Genomic DNA, 17,413 nt, shown 5'->3' with positions numbered 1-17,413 from the left:
TAATCTTAGAAACAATTCAGACATGACATTTACTTGTAATAAAATTCAGATGATATTGTTAAGAAAAACAATCATGAACCTCAAATATTTTAAAGTTGACTTTAGTTTATTTTTCAAAATAAAAAATTATAATTCAATCTATTAATAAATGATATAATTATAAATTAATATAAGGTAAAATTATTCTTTGGCTTGGTAAAAATGAAAACTTTTTTTGTTTAATCCTTTTAAACATGATCAAATAAAAAATTAATACACGATAGATAAATACATTAAGAGTAAACTATACCTAAAGTTATTAAATTATTAGTAAGTTCATATTTTAGTCACTTAATTTTAAAAAAGTCACAAAATGGTCATTGAGCTACTCGAGAGTTTTCATTTAAGTAATTGAACTATTTGAAAGTTTTTATTTAAATGACTAAGTTGTTATGTTTCTTTTTAAAAGTCTGACTAGTGAGCTCCAAGTGACAATTCAACGACCAATACAATTGATCAATACCTATTAGCGAGTAAAAGAATATATATATATTAGATCCAAGCTGATCTGACAATCTAAGAAGAAAGCTATTTGGATTTCGTTTTCTAAATTCATGACCTTTAAAATTGTTTTATAAAAAAATTGAATTAGAAGAAAAGTTCTCGATTGATGCAAGTAGTGTAAATTGTATAGCGATTTTAACATCTCGATAACTTAAATGAAAACTTTCAAATAATTTAATGACTATTTTATAACTTTTTTAAAATCAAATGACCAAACCACAAACTTAATAATAATTTAGCTTTCTTTTGGTGGGGTATATATTGGCAACCAACCAATTTTATGATCAAAATTTTGAAGATTCTTTTGGATAATTTTACACGACTTTTCTACTAATTTTATGGACGCACTTGTCTATTCACAAAAATAAATTATAATAAGAGGATATTTTTCTATATTTTAGTAAAATCCATAAAAAATTAACATAATTAATAAGACGACTAATATTATTTTAAGGTATTTATCTTTTTATATTTTGATAAGTTTAGACATAGTAACAATGATGGGATTTCAACATAATATATCTCTAGAGATGGATTTAGGCGACTGGTAGGGGCGACTCCTTAAAATAGAAATTTTATCATTTTGGTCCTTTGAATTTTTAAAAATTTTAAATTAATAAAGGTAAAATTACACTTTGACTCTCCTAAAAATGATAAAAATTTGATTTAACCTTTTAAAAAATTATAAAGATAAAAATTTAATTTCGGTCCCCTAAAATTTTTTCTTCGCTTCGCCTCTGAATATATCTTATATCCACCATCTTAATTTTACCATTTCAATTAAAGTCAATTTTAATTTTAGATAAATTTCTATAAATTTATTATATAATTTTTTCACTCGTGTCATATATGTGCCGTAATCTAATATATATATATATATATATAAATGTGGTGGTATTTTAGGGTGGTCTTCAGAATTTATTAGTAATTAAATTTTCAGAAATAATATAACATCTCAAAGGTAAGTATAAATTAAATGACTAAATTAATAGAGGCTGCCTTGTGATTTAGGGAAATTGCTAGCCCAAATATTTAAGACATTTGATTTTAAATTACTTTTTAAGTTTTAATCAATTAATGATATATGTGATGTTTTTCTATTTTTTAAATTTTAAATTTTAAATTCAAATTCTTATCACTATTATTATTATTTAAATTATTTTGAAATTAAAAACACATGTACTTAATTGATAATCATGTAATAATGAAAGCAGCTTTGAAAATACTAATATGATTTTTTTTTAAAAAAAGCTAAACTCGTTATAATAAAATAAAATTTTTGTTGGAATAAATGTTCTTAAGAAAAATTGATGTCAGCATTTTGATTGAAATAGTTGACAATATTGACAATTTAGATAAACTAATGACATTATAAAAGTAGAGAAACCAAATTATGTCAAAAATTAAAATATATAGATTAAATCTCAAGTTTCAGGATAATATGTTGGTACTGTCTCTATCGCCTATGCAATAATGTTAAAAAGGAATTAGTTGTGATATGAAAATTGAATAGAAATATGTTTTATGATATGACAATACATGTATATTGATAATGAATTGGGTATGAAATTATATATGTATTGGATCGTAAAATGTAATTGACATTGGTACCCTATTAACTATAATTGAGTTGAGCCGGATATTGTTGATATATCATAGGGTTGGATTGTGTATAAGTTTATGTGCTTCATGCGCGATGATGCACTTTGTGTAAGATTATGATATTGAGTGTTCAAGTGGCTTATAGATAAATATTTAGCAAAGTAATTTGAATTGGTGATTTATTTTTTATTGTTGTATGCTTATGAATAATTTGAGGATTTTTTTTTAAAATTTTGAGTTAAGATTAAGATAAAAGTGAGATTTGAATTGATGAAACCAATATTTTTATACAAAAAGCATGGTATCATGGATGTGAAGGAACCTAACCAAGAGAAAAGCTCTCCTAGTCATAAACTGCATCATCCTTGCAATAGGCAACTGCGGTGGTCCACTTATCGCTCGCCTCTACTTCATCAATGGTGGCAACCGAATCTGGTTCTCGAGCTGGCTCGAGACCGCGGGCTGCCCCATCATCTTGCTCCCCATCGCTTGTGCTTACATGCATCGTTCCAGGACGGTCGATCCCACATCGGAAAACAAGTTTTTCTACATGGAACGACCGTTGTTCCTCGCCGCTGTAGTCCTTGGGATCATCACAGGCCTCGATAACTACCTCTACGCCTATGGCTTATCTCGTCTCCCCGTTTCGACTGCTTCTTTGATCATCGCGTCGCAGTTGGCTTTCACGGCAGTGTTTGCTTTCCTGTTGGTGAAACAAAAGTTCACTGCCTACTCCATAAATGCCGTGTTTTTATTGAGCATAGGGGCTGGCCTTTTGGCTTTGCATTCGAGCAGCGACCGGCCTGCGAATGAACCCAACAGGGAATATATTTTGGGGTTCGTAATGACCTTGGCTGCAGCGGTTTTCTATGCATTTATAATGCCATTGGTGGAACTAACGTTCAAGAAGGCAAAGCAAGAGATCAGCTATGCCCTTGTGATGGAGATTCAGTTGGTGATGTGTTTCGTTGCTACAGTCGTTTGCACCGTCGGGATGCTAGCCAACAACGATTTCAATGTTTGTTTTTTGGTCTCTTCTTACAGGACAGGTGAGTGATTTTTTAAAATTTATTAATGAAAGGTTATTTCTATTTGCAGGTGATTAGAAGGGAAGCAAGGGAATTCGAGTTGGGAGAAACAAAATAATACGTGATTGTGATTTGTAATGCAATAGTATGGCAAGGTTCTATTACCAATAACAGAAATTCTAGCAGTAATTGTTTTTAATGATTTTTAATGAAAAGTTTCAAGCCGAGAAGGGTGTTTCGTTTGCTCTCTCGCTCTGAGTTTTTTTTCCTACTTCTATGGTGAAGTCTAGTAAAGCAAAAAGAAGAAACCAGATCCTGAAATCGAGATGGCCTCATCTCTGCCTCCCAAAACTCTCGAAAGCAATGTTTAAGTGTTAGTCATCATCTTCATCCCCACCAAATTCCTAAATAAGCTTCTAAGTCATTTGATGTAATTGCTACAAATTAGTGTTATATTCTCCTATAAAAGTTTCAATTGAGGTAGTTTTATATAAGATAAGCCCACCATTCTCCTATATATATATATATATATATAATTTTAAGGGTTATTGTGTATTTTAGAGTGTTGTTCGCAATTTATTAATAATTAAAAATTAATTCGATTAGTTTTAGACATTGTGTAAAAAAAAAACTCAAATATGATAAGAACTTAATTTGGGTGGACCAAATATTTGAAATATTTTAATAACAAAATCAAATTACACTAGATTTAGATTTGAGTTAAAATTAGTGGTATATGAAAATATCTCTTACTCTCTCTCTTTCTTAAATTTAAAATTTTAAATCAACTTCTTATCATCATTAAAATTACTACTTACATTTTAAATTTAATATATATATTTACTTGATAATCATGTAACAATAAAAAGTAACTTTAAAAATACTAAATGGATTTAAAAAGAGAAAGAAAACTTCATTTGAACTCGAGAGACCATATTATGTCAAAAATTTAAAAATATAAGCTCATTACATTAAAAAAAATGATATTGGGAATTAATTCCCAATAAATAAGAAATAATTGAGCGTGAGAGCAAAATGAATCGAAAGGTTCATATTTGTTTCGGGAAAGGATCATGGAATTTTTGAAATAAAAAAAATGAATGGAAAGATAATCTACTTTCATTAAGTGATTTATTAGATAATCGAAAAGAGAGGATCTTGAATACTATTCGAAATTTAGAAGAACTACGCGGGGGGGGGGGCTATTTAACGGTTGGAAAAGGCTCGGGCCCCGCTTACAGAAAGTAGAAATGGAGGCGGATCGGTTTTGAGTGAATGGATACTCTGAGATAGAACGAGGAAAATTGAATTTGATTAATTCAACTTATAAGATTTTGGAACAATTTGAAAATTACAAAAATGAAACCATTTATTTTGAACAACAAGGAGCGATTAATCAAGTCCGACAACGAGTTTTCCAACAAGCTTGAATCCTTTCTCATGCTTAACTAAATTTGCACCTATTCGATGTAGGTTGAAAATGGGAGAAAAGGAGATTTGTCTTTTGCTATCCATTTGTCACTATCTTCTTTGTGATTACAATTAGTGGGGAATCAAGGGTTTGGTATGGCCCGACATCCTTAAAATGTAAAATTGTTATTTAGGTATTTAATTAGTAAAGGTAAATTATATTTTTGCCCCTTTAAATTTATAAAAATTCGATTTAACCTTTAAAAATTACGAAGATATAGATTATAAAAAAATTAAAATTTCATCTAGCCTCCTCTAAAAAATTGTTCTAGCTTTGCCACTGATTACAATACACTATAGTTATAGGTACAATACATAACACACAAACCAAAAATCGAAAAGAAACAAATAAAACTGATACATAGACACACATGAAGTAAAACAAAGATTCACACATATGGTGAGACTCAAACCTAAGTTACAAAGACTCAAGACCTCCGCTTTAACCAATAAATCAAGACCTTATTGACAATAATCTTTTTTTAACATGCACTCTCAAAAAAAAAGCATATTTTTTTACAATTAATAGTAATAGTAAAAATAATAGGTAAAACTATCATAAAAGCTCCCATATTAGAAGTTAGAATTGTATTTTACTCTGTTTATCGAAAAATGAATAAATTAGTCTATGTATGTTAAATCAAAGAATAAACTAGTTATTTTCATTAAAATTTCATTGGTTTTTACAGTTAAAAATTGGAATGGTTAACAAAATAACTAGACCACATGTATCTTATGTTGATGTATAAAGACATGTTTTTAACAGTAAAATTTGATGAAAATTTTAATAGAATAACTAATTTACTGTTTGATCTAACATACAATGACTAATTTACGTAAGTACGTGATATAAACAAAAGATGAGATGAACTTTGAGAATAAAATTGCTTTTGTTTTAAACGTGTTTATTGCCTAGTAGCTTAGACATAGTACTATTAATGTTCAACCACATGATATAAACCCAAATAAGTAATAATTTGAGTAAAAAATGTAAACAAATAATATATTTTCACTATATATATAATAAAAAAACTTTCTATGATCTTTAGCTAGAGGTGTTCATGGGCCGGGCTAGGTTTGGGTCGGATTCAATTAAAAATTTAGGCCTATTTATTAAGTTTGGACCCGACCAGACCCAAAAAAATGAGCCTAAAATTTTGTCCAAGCCCGACTCGAATAAAAATGCTAAAATCCAAGCCCAATCTGGCCCACCCGTAGTAATTTTTATATAATTTTTAAATATATATAATATATCAAAAATACTAAAAATATCAAAATAAATATTTCCCAATAAATTGAAAAAATAAAAAATATGTAGTTAAATAACACTAAGATAAATGCAACTTAACAAGCAAATGCCTCCAAAATAATAACAAAATTAACAAATGCCTTTAAAATAATAACAAAATTAACAACAAAATAAGTTTTATACAATATCCAAACAATAACAACAAAATAGTAGTAACATAATAGTAAAATGGTAGCAAAATAGGGAGAAAACAGCAAGAAAATAATATTTAAAAACAAAAAAAAAAGAGCAGATTTTTTTTTTGCCCTTTAGTGAATTCGGTCTTGGCTGAGCCAGGTCCAGGCCAAAAATACCTTACCCGAGGCTCGGCCCTTTTTTTAAACAGACCTTATTTTTTATTCAAGCCTATTTTTCAGGCCTATACTTTTTCTCAAACCTTCCCACATCTCGGGTAGTTCTATATTTGACACCCATTTTTATGACCAATATTGCTATGCATGCCATTAGCTTTCACCCTTAGCGTAAACTTTTGCACCTTCCCCGTCGAGTTCACCGGCAATTCACCGAACACCACGGTTCGAGGAACCATAAAATCCGGCAGCCGTTCCTCGCAAAATTCAAGAATCTCTTGGCAACTCATTGCACCATAATAGTACTCTTCCTTCAATTTCACATAAGCACAAGGGGTTTCTTTGGAATAATCGTCTCGTTTTCCAACCACGGCGGCTTCCGACACCTTGGGGTGGCTTAAAAGTACAGCTTCCACTTCCAATGTGCTTATAATTTCCCCTCCTGTAAAAATGATATCTTTTGCCCGGTCCTTCAATTGTATGACACCGTTAGGGTGAATAGCACCAAGGTCCTTGGTCCTATACCATCCATCTTTAAATGCTTCTTGTGTTGCTTTTGGATCTTTAAGGTACCCTAACATCAATGTGTTCCCTTTAAACATGATTTCTCCGATCGTCTTCCCGTCATGACGTACGCTCGCCATCGTTTCGGGTTCCTTCACGTCGACATTTTCGACCACAATGTTATCCTTTTTATGTTCATTGGTTGATCTCCATGGCTTAACAATAGCAGGACCAAGTACTTCGGTCATTCCATATGCATGGCTAACAGTATATCCCAATCCTTCAACTTTCATCACTCGGGACATCGGTAACACGCCGGCAACGATAAGTCGAACCTTAAAAGGAACCGTAAGCGACGCATCGGCGATCAAGTTCAAAATGGCCGGCCCGCCGCACAAGTGAGTCACATTGTGAAGAACAATGGAGTCGAAGATGACCTTTGCTGATACATTTCTTAAGCAGATGTTGGTGCCACCGACAGCCGCCATGGTCCAAGTACAACACCAACCATTGCAACGAAACATGTCCACTGTCCATAAAAACACCGGCGCAACCCCCATGTCATACAACCGAACCGATGCTAAAGATTTGAGATAGGCAGCTTTATGGCTATATAATACCCCTTTAGGTTCACCAGTTGAACCGGAAGTAAAATTCACCGAAATCGGATCACCTTCATCCTTCGGTTTAACTATTTCAAAATCAGATTCCCCCATTGCAATAAGATCATCATACTTGATTTTATTACCACCAACAGAGACCAAATCAGGTCCCTGGTCGTGTTCCTCGATTAACACAAAAAAAGGGTGCTTGGTCATGTTCTGTGACATTATTTCAAGTGCTTTCACAATAACATCAACATATTCATAATCGATAAACATGAATTTAGCCTCCAGTTTTTCTAGTATAACTGCTAAACTGGCTGCATCGAGCTTGGTATTAAGTGCAGACAAAACAGCACCCGCCATTGGTACGGCGAAATGCAGATCGTATAATGCCGGAATATTTGGCGCCATAGCTGCAACCTAATGAATAAGAAAGAAAAAGTCAACTACAAAGGCAATTCTAGGTTATTTCAAAGAAGCTGATGGCAGCCCATGCATGTCTTCCATGTCAGAACCTATTAAAATCGTTTGTCTTGTTCATTAATTGATAGATATTATTGCTGACATGAATCTTCCATGAAAAAGACAGGAATGTATGATACATATATTCATTAATTAAACCATGAAGTCACCTCCATAGCTCTTATTTATATGAAAACAAGCCGACGCTAATAAGAAAAATACATGCACGTATTACTTTATTCACTTTTGCATTTCTTTTACTTAATGCAACCATAATTATTAATTAAATTAACTTGACTTGACTTTATGGAAGACTTTGAACGTAAATATCTTATTTTCATGAGAAGACTTGCACAAACCATAATGCAACTTGACTTTGCAAATCGCATCATCATATTTGACTAAAAAAAATTAAATAGAAAATGACTAGACTTTTCATACAGGACCACTAACGTGTTATACGTTTTTTTAAAAAAGTACAAAAAATTTATTTATAATATATATTATAATGGGTTTGCTGGATTTTTAAGAATGATTTAATAGTTTTTTTTTTGGCATTTTTTTGTATTCCATTGATTGAATTTAAGAATAAATAATTTAATGACTATGTTAATTTTTTATATATAAATATTATCATACTGCTAAGATTGTCCTGTTTTTATAAATATGTATATAAATAGTAAGTATTATTGATGTTGAAATTAATAGAGGAATCGTCCATAACTGAGGAAGGTACAAGGACAAATATTACTAATTAATTAATATTTATTTGAGGTGAATGCGCATGTCCTAACCACATCAAATTTGTCCTATTATTAAATTTATTAATTTAGTAATTATACCATTAAAAATATTTAATAAAAAATTTAACAAAAGAAAAAAAAAATTCAAAGACCAAAAATAAATCTAATGGCATTGTCGTGCATCACCTTCCTGCATGAATCCATATGTAGCTTGGTTGAGATGTTGATGTTGACCTTGACTCTTTGTATTGTTTTATAGTAATAAAGTACATTGCTCTTGTTTATCACAATATTTTTTTTGGTATTTTTAATTACTATAATATTGCTTAAATAGTAAACATATTTTTGAGTTTTAAAAAAAATTAAAAATGAGAATTATTTTCTAAATATAAAAAAAAAATTTCAAAAGCCCATTGGAGTCAATGTGGTGTACATGTATTTTGAGAAATGAAAATTATTTTTTATACCACTATATATGAATTTTTATGTACAATTTTTTTTAAAAAAATAATATTTATTAATCCTTAAAGAATTATAAAAATTTAATATTTATCCTATGCATTTAGTTAAGATTATTTATTTAAAATCTCATAAAAAAATCTTATTGTTTGAAAACATAATTGATTTGAGCTGGGTATAAGAGAAGAGTAAATACGATTAATATGACTCGAACTTAGGCAATATATGGAAGGATGAATACCCTAATTCTCGTAGGTTAATATATATAATTCTCATCGTCTTCCTTAAAGAAGAAGGACTGGTCTTACAAGTTACAACCACTAAGTACTCTGCTTGTCATTGGAAAGAATTATATCATGTCCTAAAAAAACCATTCATTCATATTCAGCTACGTTGTTCGTAAGAAAATATATAAAATGCATGATTTAGTGCATTAAACATGAGATAAACAAAGAACCAAAAGAAAAAAAAAAAAGGGACTTACAGTATCGCCTGATGAAATCCCGAGTTGAGTCAAACCGGAAGCGAGTCGTAAACATCTTTGATGAGTTTCCCTCCACGTGAACGAAACGGTGCCGTAAACGATGGAAACCTTATCTCCATAAACAAGGGCAGCTCGCTCTAAGAAACTCACTGGCAATAAAGGTGATGAATTGTTATGAAGGTGATGATCCTCCATATTTCCAAAAATAAGCTCAGCTGAGATAGAGTGGGATTTTAATAGGTTAAATGGCTGAGTCAGACCACTGACTAAAAACTATATATTATAGTGTTATGTGTATATGTATGTGTGAATATATATATATATAATTTTGTGGGATGTGATGAGGTAGAAGATAAGGACGGTGCGTCTTCTATGGTTTTATATTAATCTCATATATATAATTTTTATTTCCCAGCAAATGGGGCAAATTCACCCGGTCGTCACTCTACATTTCATCATTATGAATCCGACATTATAGCATCAGATTTCGGTTTATGATGTTATATATATATATATATTTGTTGTATAGTGATATTTTCTTTGAATCTTATATGTTTACGTGGGACCTAAACTCAATTATGAAAGGTGTTAGAGCCTCAACTCGAATCGATTTCTCATTAGTAAGGTTGAGCAAGAAAAACCAAGAAATCAAAAATTGATTCAAACCGAGAGATTTTGACGGTTTATAAAATATAAATAAAAAACCGTGGTTATTCAAATCGAATTAGATTCTATTTTCAAGGGTGAATTTAGTAAATTTTTTTAGCAGTAGTTATAATTCAATTATAATTTTTCCATAGATTAAAATATAAGTTTATTATGTATTAATTTATAATTTTATCATTTTTGAAGGGACTAAATAATTTTTTTTTTATTTTTAGAGGGGTTAAAGTGAAATTTTACTATATATATTAATTTATAATTTCTTTATTTATAAGAGGATTGAATTGACAATTTTTCATTTTGAAGGGTTAAAGTGCAATTTCACTATATATTACTTAATAGTTTCTCTATTTATAAGATGGCTTAATTGAAATTTTTTTCATTTTTAGGGAGGCCAAATCCTTGATTCGCCATTGTCTATTTTTTATTTAATTTATAATTAATTTAATTTTTTATAATGTAAAAATAATATATTTAAAATGATGAAAATAACTTAAAAAGTCGGACAATGACTCTTTCTCTATGACAGCCCATTTGTCTACTCAAATTTTGTTGTTATACACCTATAACAACATGCTGTTATATAGAGATAATTGTTATAAACTTTCCATAAATATGAATTTTTATCAAATAAAGAAAGTGAAAATTATATTAAAAAAATAAAATAAAGTGAGAATCAAATTAACAAACTTATAATACAAAAAAAAAACAACAACATTAAAAGACGTATAACATGTGCATGTATTATTGTTTTTATGCATATTTTTTTTACACATAATTAATTATAAAGTTCATAAATCCAACAAGTTCAATTAATCAATTTGAGTTATCGAATTAAATTTATTAATTTATTATGAGTTACTAAATTAAAGTAATCAATTTATAAGTTCATGATGTTCCAAATTCATGGTAAAATATTTAATTAGAGAATTTAATAGTTTATTGAATTAATGTACTTAATTTCACTCGTCGAAAAATAATTTTAATTAAGACAATTTTCATTTAATAAATAATAATTAATAGACTTGCTTATATGAAATGACTATAATTTTTCTTACAAATTTAGATCACATGTTGTTATAAGAACTAATTTAATAAAGTACGTATTTCATAACTATTGGTGTTGCTGTTATAAGTGAAAAACTTGTATTAAAATAAAAACATTAAAAAAAAATCAATTCTTCTAGAAATTTGATTGTTATAACAAAATGTTGTTATAATGGGTGGTTGTTATAGAGATGGTTGACTGTATATAAAATACTTTTTTTTTCAAAAGATTTCATATAATTACGCAGATCTATTTTATAGATATCTTTGTTGTCTTCACGACGGTGCCTGTTGTTCGCTAAAACTCCATTGGCCACCAGTAGTTTTTCTGGAAAGCGGGTGGCTCTTCGTCAACTTCTTAATTTGTTTTTGGTTTGAGAGTATTTCAAAATAATAAATGATTTCAGGTGTCGATTTGGACCCGTGTTGTCTTAAGTTTTATATGTTTTTTGTTTGTTTTTCCATTGTTTTAATAAGTCTTTGATTTTAGAAGTTTTTGTTTGCTTTTATAATACGTTTTTTAGTCTTGATTATGCATGTAATCTTAGTTTTACAAGTGATTTTAGGGATGATTTTATTGTCGTCCTCTTTAGTTTGGTGAATGCTCGATTCTTTTGTCGACTTTTACTCACCGCTTTGGACCATTCAGGCTGATTTTCTTATCGTATTAAGTGCTTACAATCAATTCAGATATGTCGTGTTTGAGTTGTGACAAAGCCAATTGTCAACGTGTCATAATATTATATTGATGATGCTAAGGCTAAAGTCTTTGTTGCGTTGATAGAGCTTATCATTCACCATCTATAACAACTGTTTGCTATTTTTTTCTCTCTAAATTGTATAGCTCTATTCATTGAATGAATTAATGAATTTACCTTTAAAAAAAGAAAAAGTTAATTTCATATCAAATGTTGCTAAATTATAGTTGGGATTTTAAATATGCTTCATTTCCGATTTGAGTTTCCATTTAATGTTTAAATTAATAATTAAGTTAATAGAATGAATCATCTGATATAATATCGATACCTAAAGAACTCAATTAAAATGTTTTTAAAATTTTAAGACGAGTTTAGAATTTAAATAATAGTTTGGGGACTACTTATTGAATTAACCCAAATCATAATGTAATAACATGATCAACATGTGGCAACAAGAGTCCATCATCGAACGTGCAGAGCATCATCGTAATAATATGCTAACTAAATTTTCTCTTCGTCTTTTTTTGGGATTTTGCATGCCAAGTCATTAGCCATAATAATAGGATTAATTCAACTAGAAGTCCCAAAATTGTTGGTCAAAATTTGATTTTATCCCATAATTTCAAAATATTCTAATTAAATCCTCAAATTTTATTCCTATCAAATCTTTTTTTGTCAATCTAATGACCTACTTTGGCATTAGATACCATATTGGATCTGACACAATTTATTTTTAAACAATTAGGGATTCATAAATATTATTTAAACAATTGAAATGATATTTTAGTTTTGGGATCAAATTGGGATGTTTGGAAGTTTGTGGACCAATTTAAAATTTGACCATGATTTGGGGATGTTTACCCTTAATGATAAATAGAAAATTTATCAAGAAAAAGAAGAAAATTGTTAAGATATGCTACAAGTCCCTATAGTCTTCATACATTTGAAATTTAGTCCTCTTTTATTTCAATGAATTTAACATTCTACTTTTCAGATTAAAAAAAGCAAGTCTGGTTGTTAATACTGTTAAATTCAAGTTAATTACAACGTTAATTTTTTATCGCATGATTACTAAGTGAATATTTATTATTATTATTTTAAAACATTGCGCCAGTGAATTCAATAGAAGAATTTTAACTGTTTGAACAATTAGACTTAAATTTTGAAATATAAATAAATAGAAAGATTAAATTTGAAAAATATAAAAAGTATAAGAAGTTGAAGCAAAATTTAACCAAAAAAATCAAACAACAAAACTCCAAGGATAGAGCTAGAAAGTAGAAGGATCTAATTAATTTCTTAGCTTGTCCGCATAATCCGCATAACATTCACACGGCTGCAACACAAATGATTGGTATAAGCTTGGAATTAGTTACAAGTCCAGTGCATAGCCCAAAACAGATTACAGTTTTGGTGTTCATCCATTCCACCCTTTATAAAATAACACAAATTAATCCACTTTATTTACTAATCGGAGCATCGACATGGCTGCATCGGAGGAGAGAGAGAGGACTCTACCGAAATTTGGGGAATGGGACGTGAACGATCCGGCTACGTCCGAAGGATTCACGGTGATTTTCGCAAAGGCGAGCGACGAGAAGAAAGCGGCGAAGATGACCGGGAGTATACCTTCGAAGAAGAGGTCTCAAAATTCGAATTCGACTAAGCAACCCGAAAAGAAGAAATGGTTTTGTTGCATGTCTGCATGATGATGTCCATTTTTCCCTCTGTACTGTGTGCCCCCATGTATATGGCATTGCTAACTAATATTGTATACAATGTCATTGCTCAAAGATTGTATATGTCATAATTGGTATATACTTGATGGGTCTAAATTGAAATATCTAATGTTGTAAGAAACCAGAAAAAAAATAACATAAATTAATTGCTCATTAATTTCTTTGTCAAATAGTCTACCATATATTATGATGAAATTAATGCGTTGGGCTTAGCCCTTTCTCTTGTTTTTTTCCCTCTCCGGCAACCCCCTTTGTTTGGTGCTACTATCTCTTTGGCCCCCATCAGATGGAGCTGGATGGAGGTTTCGTTGCACCAGCCTATTTGATTGGTGGTTGAAGTCGTTATGATAGGCTCGTGGACTCTTCCTCCGTTGCCAGCTCCATTGTGACTGACATTACTTTTTGTTGTTGTGGCATGGTCTCCTTCCGGGAGCGTCACATGGCAACGACGAGTATATCCGTCGCCTTCGCTTTTGACTTTCCCGATATTTCCTGACACTCTCGTGATGGCAGCGATAATGTTTTAGAAGCTAGGGGTTTTGTTGAGGCTGCGCTTCCTTAAGCCCACGTGCTTTCTTATGTTTTTGTTTCCTCTTGATCCCTTTTTATTGTTGCCTATTTTGTTTATGTTCATAGGTTCTTCTTTGACCTAAACAATAATATAGTAATATCATGTCTTTTCTTTTGAAAAATAATAGGTGTTTTCGACCCAAAACAGCACATGATTTTTGTCTTTTCTTACTTTACAACATACCTTTAATTATGGCGAAAATTTTAGTGGAGATAGATAGATGTCATGTCCCAATACATGCTTCTAAAGGGATGTAATAATAAAATTTTATGGGGAGTTAAAACTGGACAAGAACAGGTCACAATAAACTTAACTACAGCCATTATATATCTTTATTATACTACTATGCACTGCCTGATATTCCAAAATATTACTTCACCAATCATCACATTGCATGAGATCTAATTAATGTCCATAATGAGTAAAACATTCAGTCATCGTGGTCCATGCAGAGTACGAGGAAGGGCCATGTTCATCACTATCAGCTTCCACCATGTCTGTTCCATAATCATGGTGTTGCAGGGGCAATGGCATGGTAATGTTATTATTTTGAGCAACGTATGAGGAAAGGGCATGTTCTTCAGCTCTTTGTTCCAACACTCTTAACGATGTTGCCTTTCTATAAATCTTACAAAGTACTATGTCCTCCTGGTTTCAGACAAAAGTACATATATAAATACATATTTGTATATATGTATGTTTGTTTGTGAACTGTGTTATGACATAAGTAAATTAGTTAATTCAGTTGATAAACAGATTGTTTGTACCCTAAGAATGGAGGTGTCGGAGAGCCTGTACTCGTTCATGACCCAATCGGTTCTGTTCCCATTCGGTGCTTTCCCTGTGTAGAAGACCAAAGTTTTTCTAAGACCCATGATGATTTTAGGCTCAGTGAGACGCCTGATTTGACGGTCGGAACCAGTTGCCTTCCAATACCCTCTCTCGGTGGTCCTGTTGGGCTTTTTACCACCATGACCACTCCTTGTGTCTCTTTGCACAAAAAAGTACCACTCTCTCTCCCCTATCTTTGCCATACCTGCTCACCACACACCCCACAATCCCAAAACAAAAGTAAGTACTTGTAATATTTTTGGTACAATAAAGGGGAAATGCTTTTTGAAGAAATGAGTTGATAAGGTTGAAGTTTTGGGTTTGTCGAGAGGAGCTGCGTATTGCATCCTCAAATAATGGAGATATTTCAACGGAGTGTATATACTTGGTTTTATTTTCAAGTTTTGTTTCCTAATTTTGAAGAGAGCTCAAATGATTTCATGGAATTTAAGTAGTTTGAGCGTCCAAGACCAACTTCTCCTCAACAAGGTTCTTAAGTGTTTGTGTTTGAGTTTCACTCTCTCTAAACGATATGTGGGTCTAGAGTTATTTTGATCTAAATTATGTTTAACTTATGCTTTGTAATGATCAATTTTACTTAAAACAATTCAGCTTGTGAATTAATTTGATTGCACTAGCACCTCTTTTGAAAAAGTAATTTTGAATGTAATTACTCAAGACAACTACGAAAAATGATTTTAAAAAGTATCTCGTCCAAATTTAATTATATCGAGACTATCTCGAAATGCTTGCATATGATACATTTGATCCAAAAAATAATAATATTACATAGAAGGCCCTCAAAAATGATAAAATTATACTTAAACTCTTTTAAAAATTATAACATTATAAATTAGTATAATTCGAGAAACTTTATAATTTAATTTTAATAACCCTTTAAAATAATTTTTTAGCTTCACTTTTTTACAAGTGTAACAAGAAAAAATATAACAAATATAATTAGATATAGAACTAAGAAATGTTACTAATAATATAGTAAACATACAATTAAGTGAATCATGGTAAGGACAGTTCCAAGGGAGCCCTTGGTTTTAACATAGCTTATTTGTGTTCTTTGTATCAGCTTTAAAGAATATTTTGATTCAGTCTTAGTATTGTTATTAATAGATTTGAGTGTGTTGAACTGTACTGTTCTCCTTTTTATAGGTATTGTTATTAATACATTTGAGTGTGTTGAACTGTACTGTTCTCCTTTTTATAGGTTAAGGTGAGATTATAAATAATTTTAGTTATTGTTTGAAAAAAATATACTTATAAAAAAGACATGACAGAACAAATTTAAGACAGAAAATGTAGCGTGTTTAGTTACCTGGCAAATCCCAAGGGTAATGATTATAAATATTAAGAAAACCGATGATGTCGCAATACAGGTTTTTACCCAGAGCTGTTTCCTTGAGGTAATAATTGACAAGCTCTTCTTCAGTAGGGTGGAATCGAAATCCTGGTAATCTGATCTCTGGAGAAATTATGGCTTCCATATTGAAAACAAGTAAGAGCACTCAAAAGCTCAGGTTTCTTCGATGGTATTTATAGCCGGACAGGGTTGAATCATAGACCCAATCTTCCAAATTCAATGGAATATTTTGAACCAGTAAAATGGTTTCCAGCTGTGGTTTTTGATGTCGATGGTAAACGCTGACAAAAAAAGATGCCTGCTTGATTTTTGTCGTGGCTTAACATAATTTCCAGGTTCTTACATGTAGTTTTAGAGTACAATTATGTGTGCACGTTGGTGATGGTTAAATTGTCTGGGAGTATATTGGAAATATAGGATCTTGGACCACATCTGGTCTAAAATGAACATGATTCCTGTTTATTTTCTTAGTGAATACAACAAGTTTTCATTTTCACTTTAATTAATAGATATCACCTGCCCCAATTGGTGCCTCATTCAATGCCCCTTTTGTGGATATGTTTAATGATCAGATTGTCTTGCTAATATTCAAGAAGGTTCGAATAGAAGTATTGGTCTTGGAAAATAGATTTAGATAAAATTAGGGTAATTTATATTTTGGTCATTGAATTATTCAAATGTTTTCATTTAAGTTACTATGTTATTAAAATGTATATTGTATGGCCTTTTCTGTTTGCATCACATGCACCAATCTAAAGCTCTCTTTCCTATTCGAGTTTGGACATCACGAGTTTACTAATCAAAATCCAAACAATTTTCTTCTATGATATTCGACACTGACCATCTGATTGACTTAAATTTAAGATATGTTCTTCTACTTGTTGATGTCTATTGACCCATCGTACCGAACGTCAAATCGTCACTTGGAGCTTGCTAGCTGGACTTTAAAAAAACAATTAACAACCTAATGACTTAAATAAAAACTTTTGA

At 30.8% G+C, this 17,413-nt stretch overlaps 3 protein-coding genes across 3 annotated transcripts; 1 reads left to right on the top strand and 2 right to left on the bottom strand.

Moving 5' to 3' along the window:
- Positions 1 to 2,239: 2,239 nt before the first annotated feature.
- On the top strand, positions 2,240 to 3,667 carry LOC107945173 (purine permease 1-like). Its single transcript, XM_016879082.2, has 2 exons — positions 2,240 to 2,253; positions 2,464 to 3,667. Exons 1-2 carry the CDS (start codon positions 2,240 to 2,242, stop codon positions 3,200 to 3,202), a joined length of 753 nt encoding a protein of 250 aa, XP_016734571.1. The 3' UTR covers positions 3,203 to 3,667.
- A 2,410-nt stretch (positions 3,668 to 6,077) lies between these two features.
- LOC107918265 (probable acyl-activating enzyme 1, peroxisomal) lies at positions 6,078 to 9,822 on the bottom strand. The gene is made up of 2 exons (XM_016847820.2): positions 9,500 to 9,822; positions 6,078 to 7,771 (listed from the first exon to the last, which is right to left on the bottom strand). Exons 1-2 carry the CDS (start codon positions 9,692 to 9,694, stop codon positions 6,350 to 6,352), a joined length of 1,617 nt encoding a protein of 538 aa, XP_016703309.1. The 5' UTR covers positions 9,695 to 9,822; the 3' UTR covers positions 6,078 to 6,349.
- A 3,935-nt stretch (positions 9,823 to 13,757) lies between these two features.
- LOC107918096 (NAC domain-containing protein 6) lies at positions 13,758 to 16,654 on the bottom strand. The gene is made up of 3 exons (XM_016847645.2): positions 16,379 to 16,654; positions 14,985 to 15,253; positions 13,758 to 14,865 (listed from the first exon to the last, which is right to left on the bottom strand). The coding sequence occupies exons 1-3, from the start codon at positions 16,545 to 16,547 to the stop codon at positions 14,623 to 14,625; spliced, it is 681 nt and encodes a 226-aa protein (XP_016703134.1). The 5' UTR covers positions 16,548 to 16,654; the 3' UTR covers positions 13,758 to 14,622.
- Between the last annotated feature and the right edge of the window lie 759 nt (positions 16,655 to 17,413).

This window comes from Gossypium hirsutum, chromosome A02, assembly GCF_007990345.1.
Source record: "Gossypium hirsutum isolate 1008001.06 chromosome A02, Gossypium_hirsutum_v2.1, whole genome shotgun sequence".
NCBI lineage: Eukaryota > Viridiplantae > Streptophyta > Magnoliopsida > Malvales > Malvaceae > Gossypium > Gossypium hirsutum.
This window is presented reverse-complemented; position numbering and strand designations above follow the sequence as displayed.

Excerpts from the sequence above, each read along its gene's own strand:
- LOC107918265 (XM_016847820.2), bottom strand. The coding sequence starts at position 9,694 with ATGGAGGATCATCACCTTCATAACAATTCATCACCTTTATTGCCAGTG. Across the intron at positions 7,772-9,499 it reads GGATTTCATCAGGCGATACT|GTTGCAGCTATGGCGCCAAA; the intron begins GTAAGTCCCTTT and ends CTTATTCATTAG.
- LOC107918096 (XM_016847645.2), bottom strand. The coding sequence starts at position 16,547 with ATGGAAGCCATAATTTCTCCAGAGATCAGATTACCAGGATTTCGATTC. Across the intron at positions 15,254-16,378 it reads TTACCCTTGGGATTTGCCAG|GTATGGCAAAGATAGGGGAG; the intron begins GTAACTAAACAC and ends TGTGGTGAGCAG. Across the intron at positions 14,866-14,984 it reads CCGACACCTCCATTCTTAGG|GAGGACATAGTACTTTGTAA; the intron begins GTACAAACAATC and ends GTCTGAAACCAG.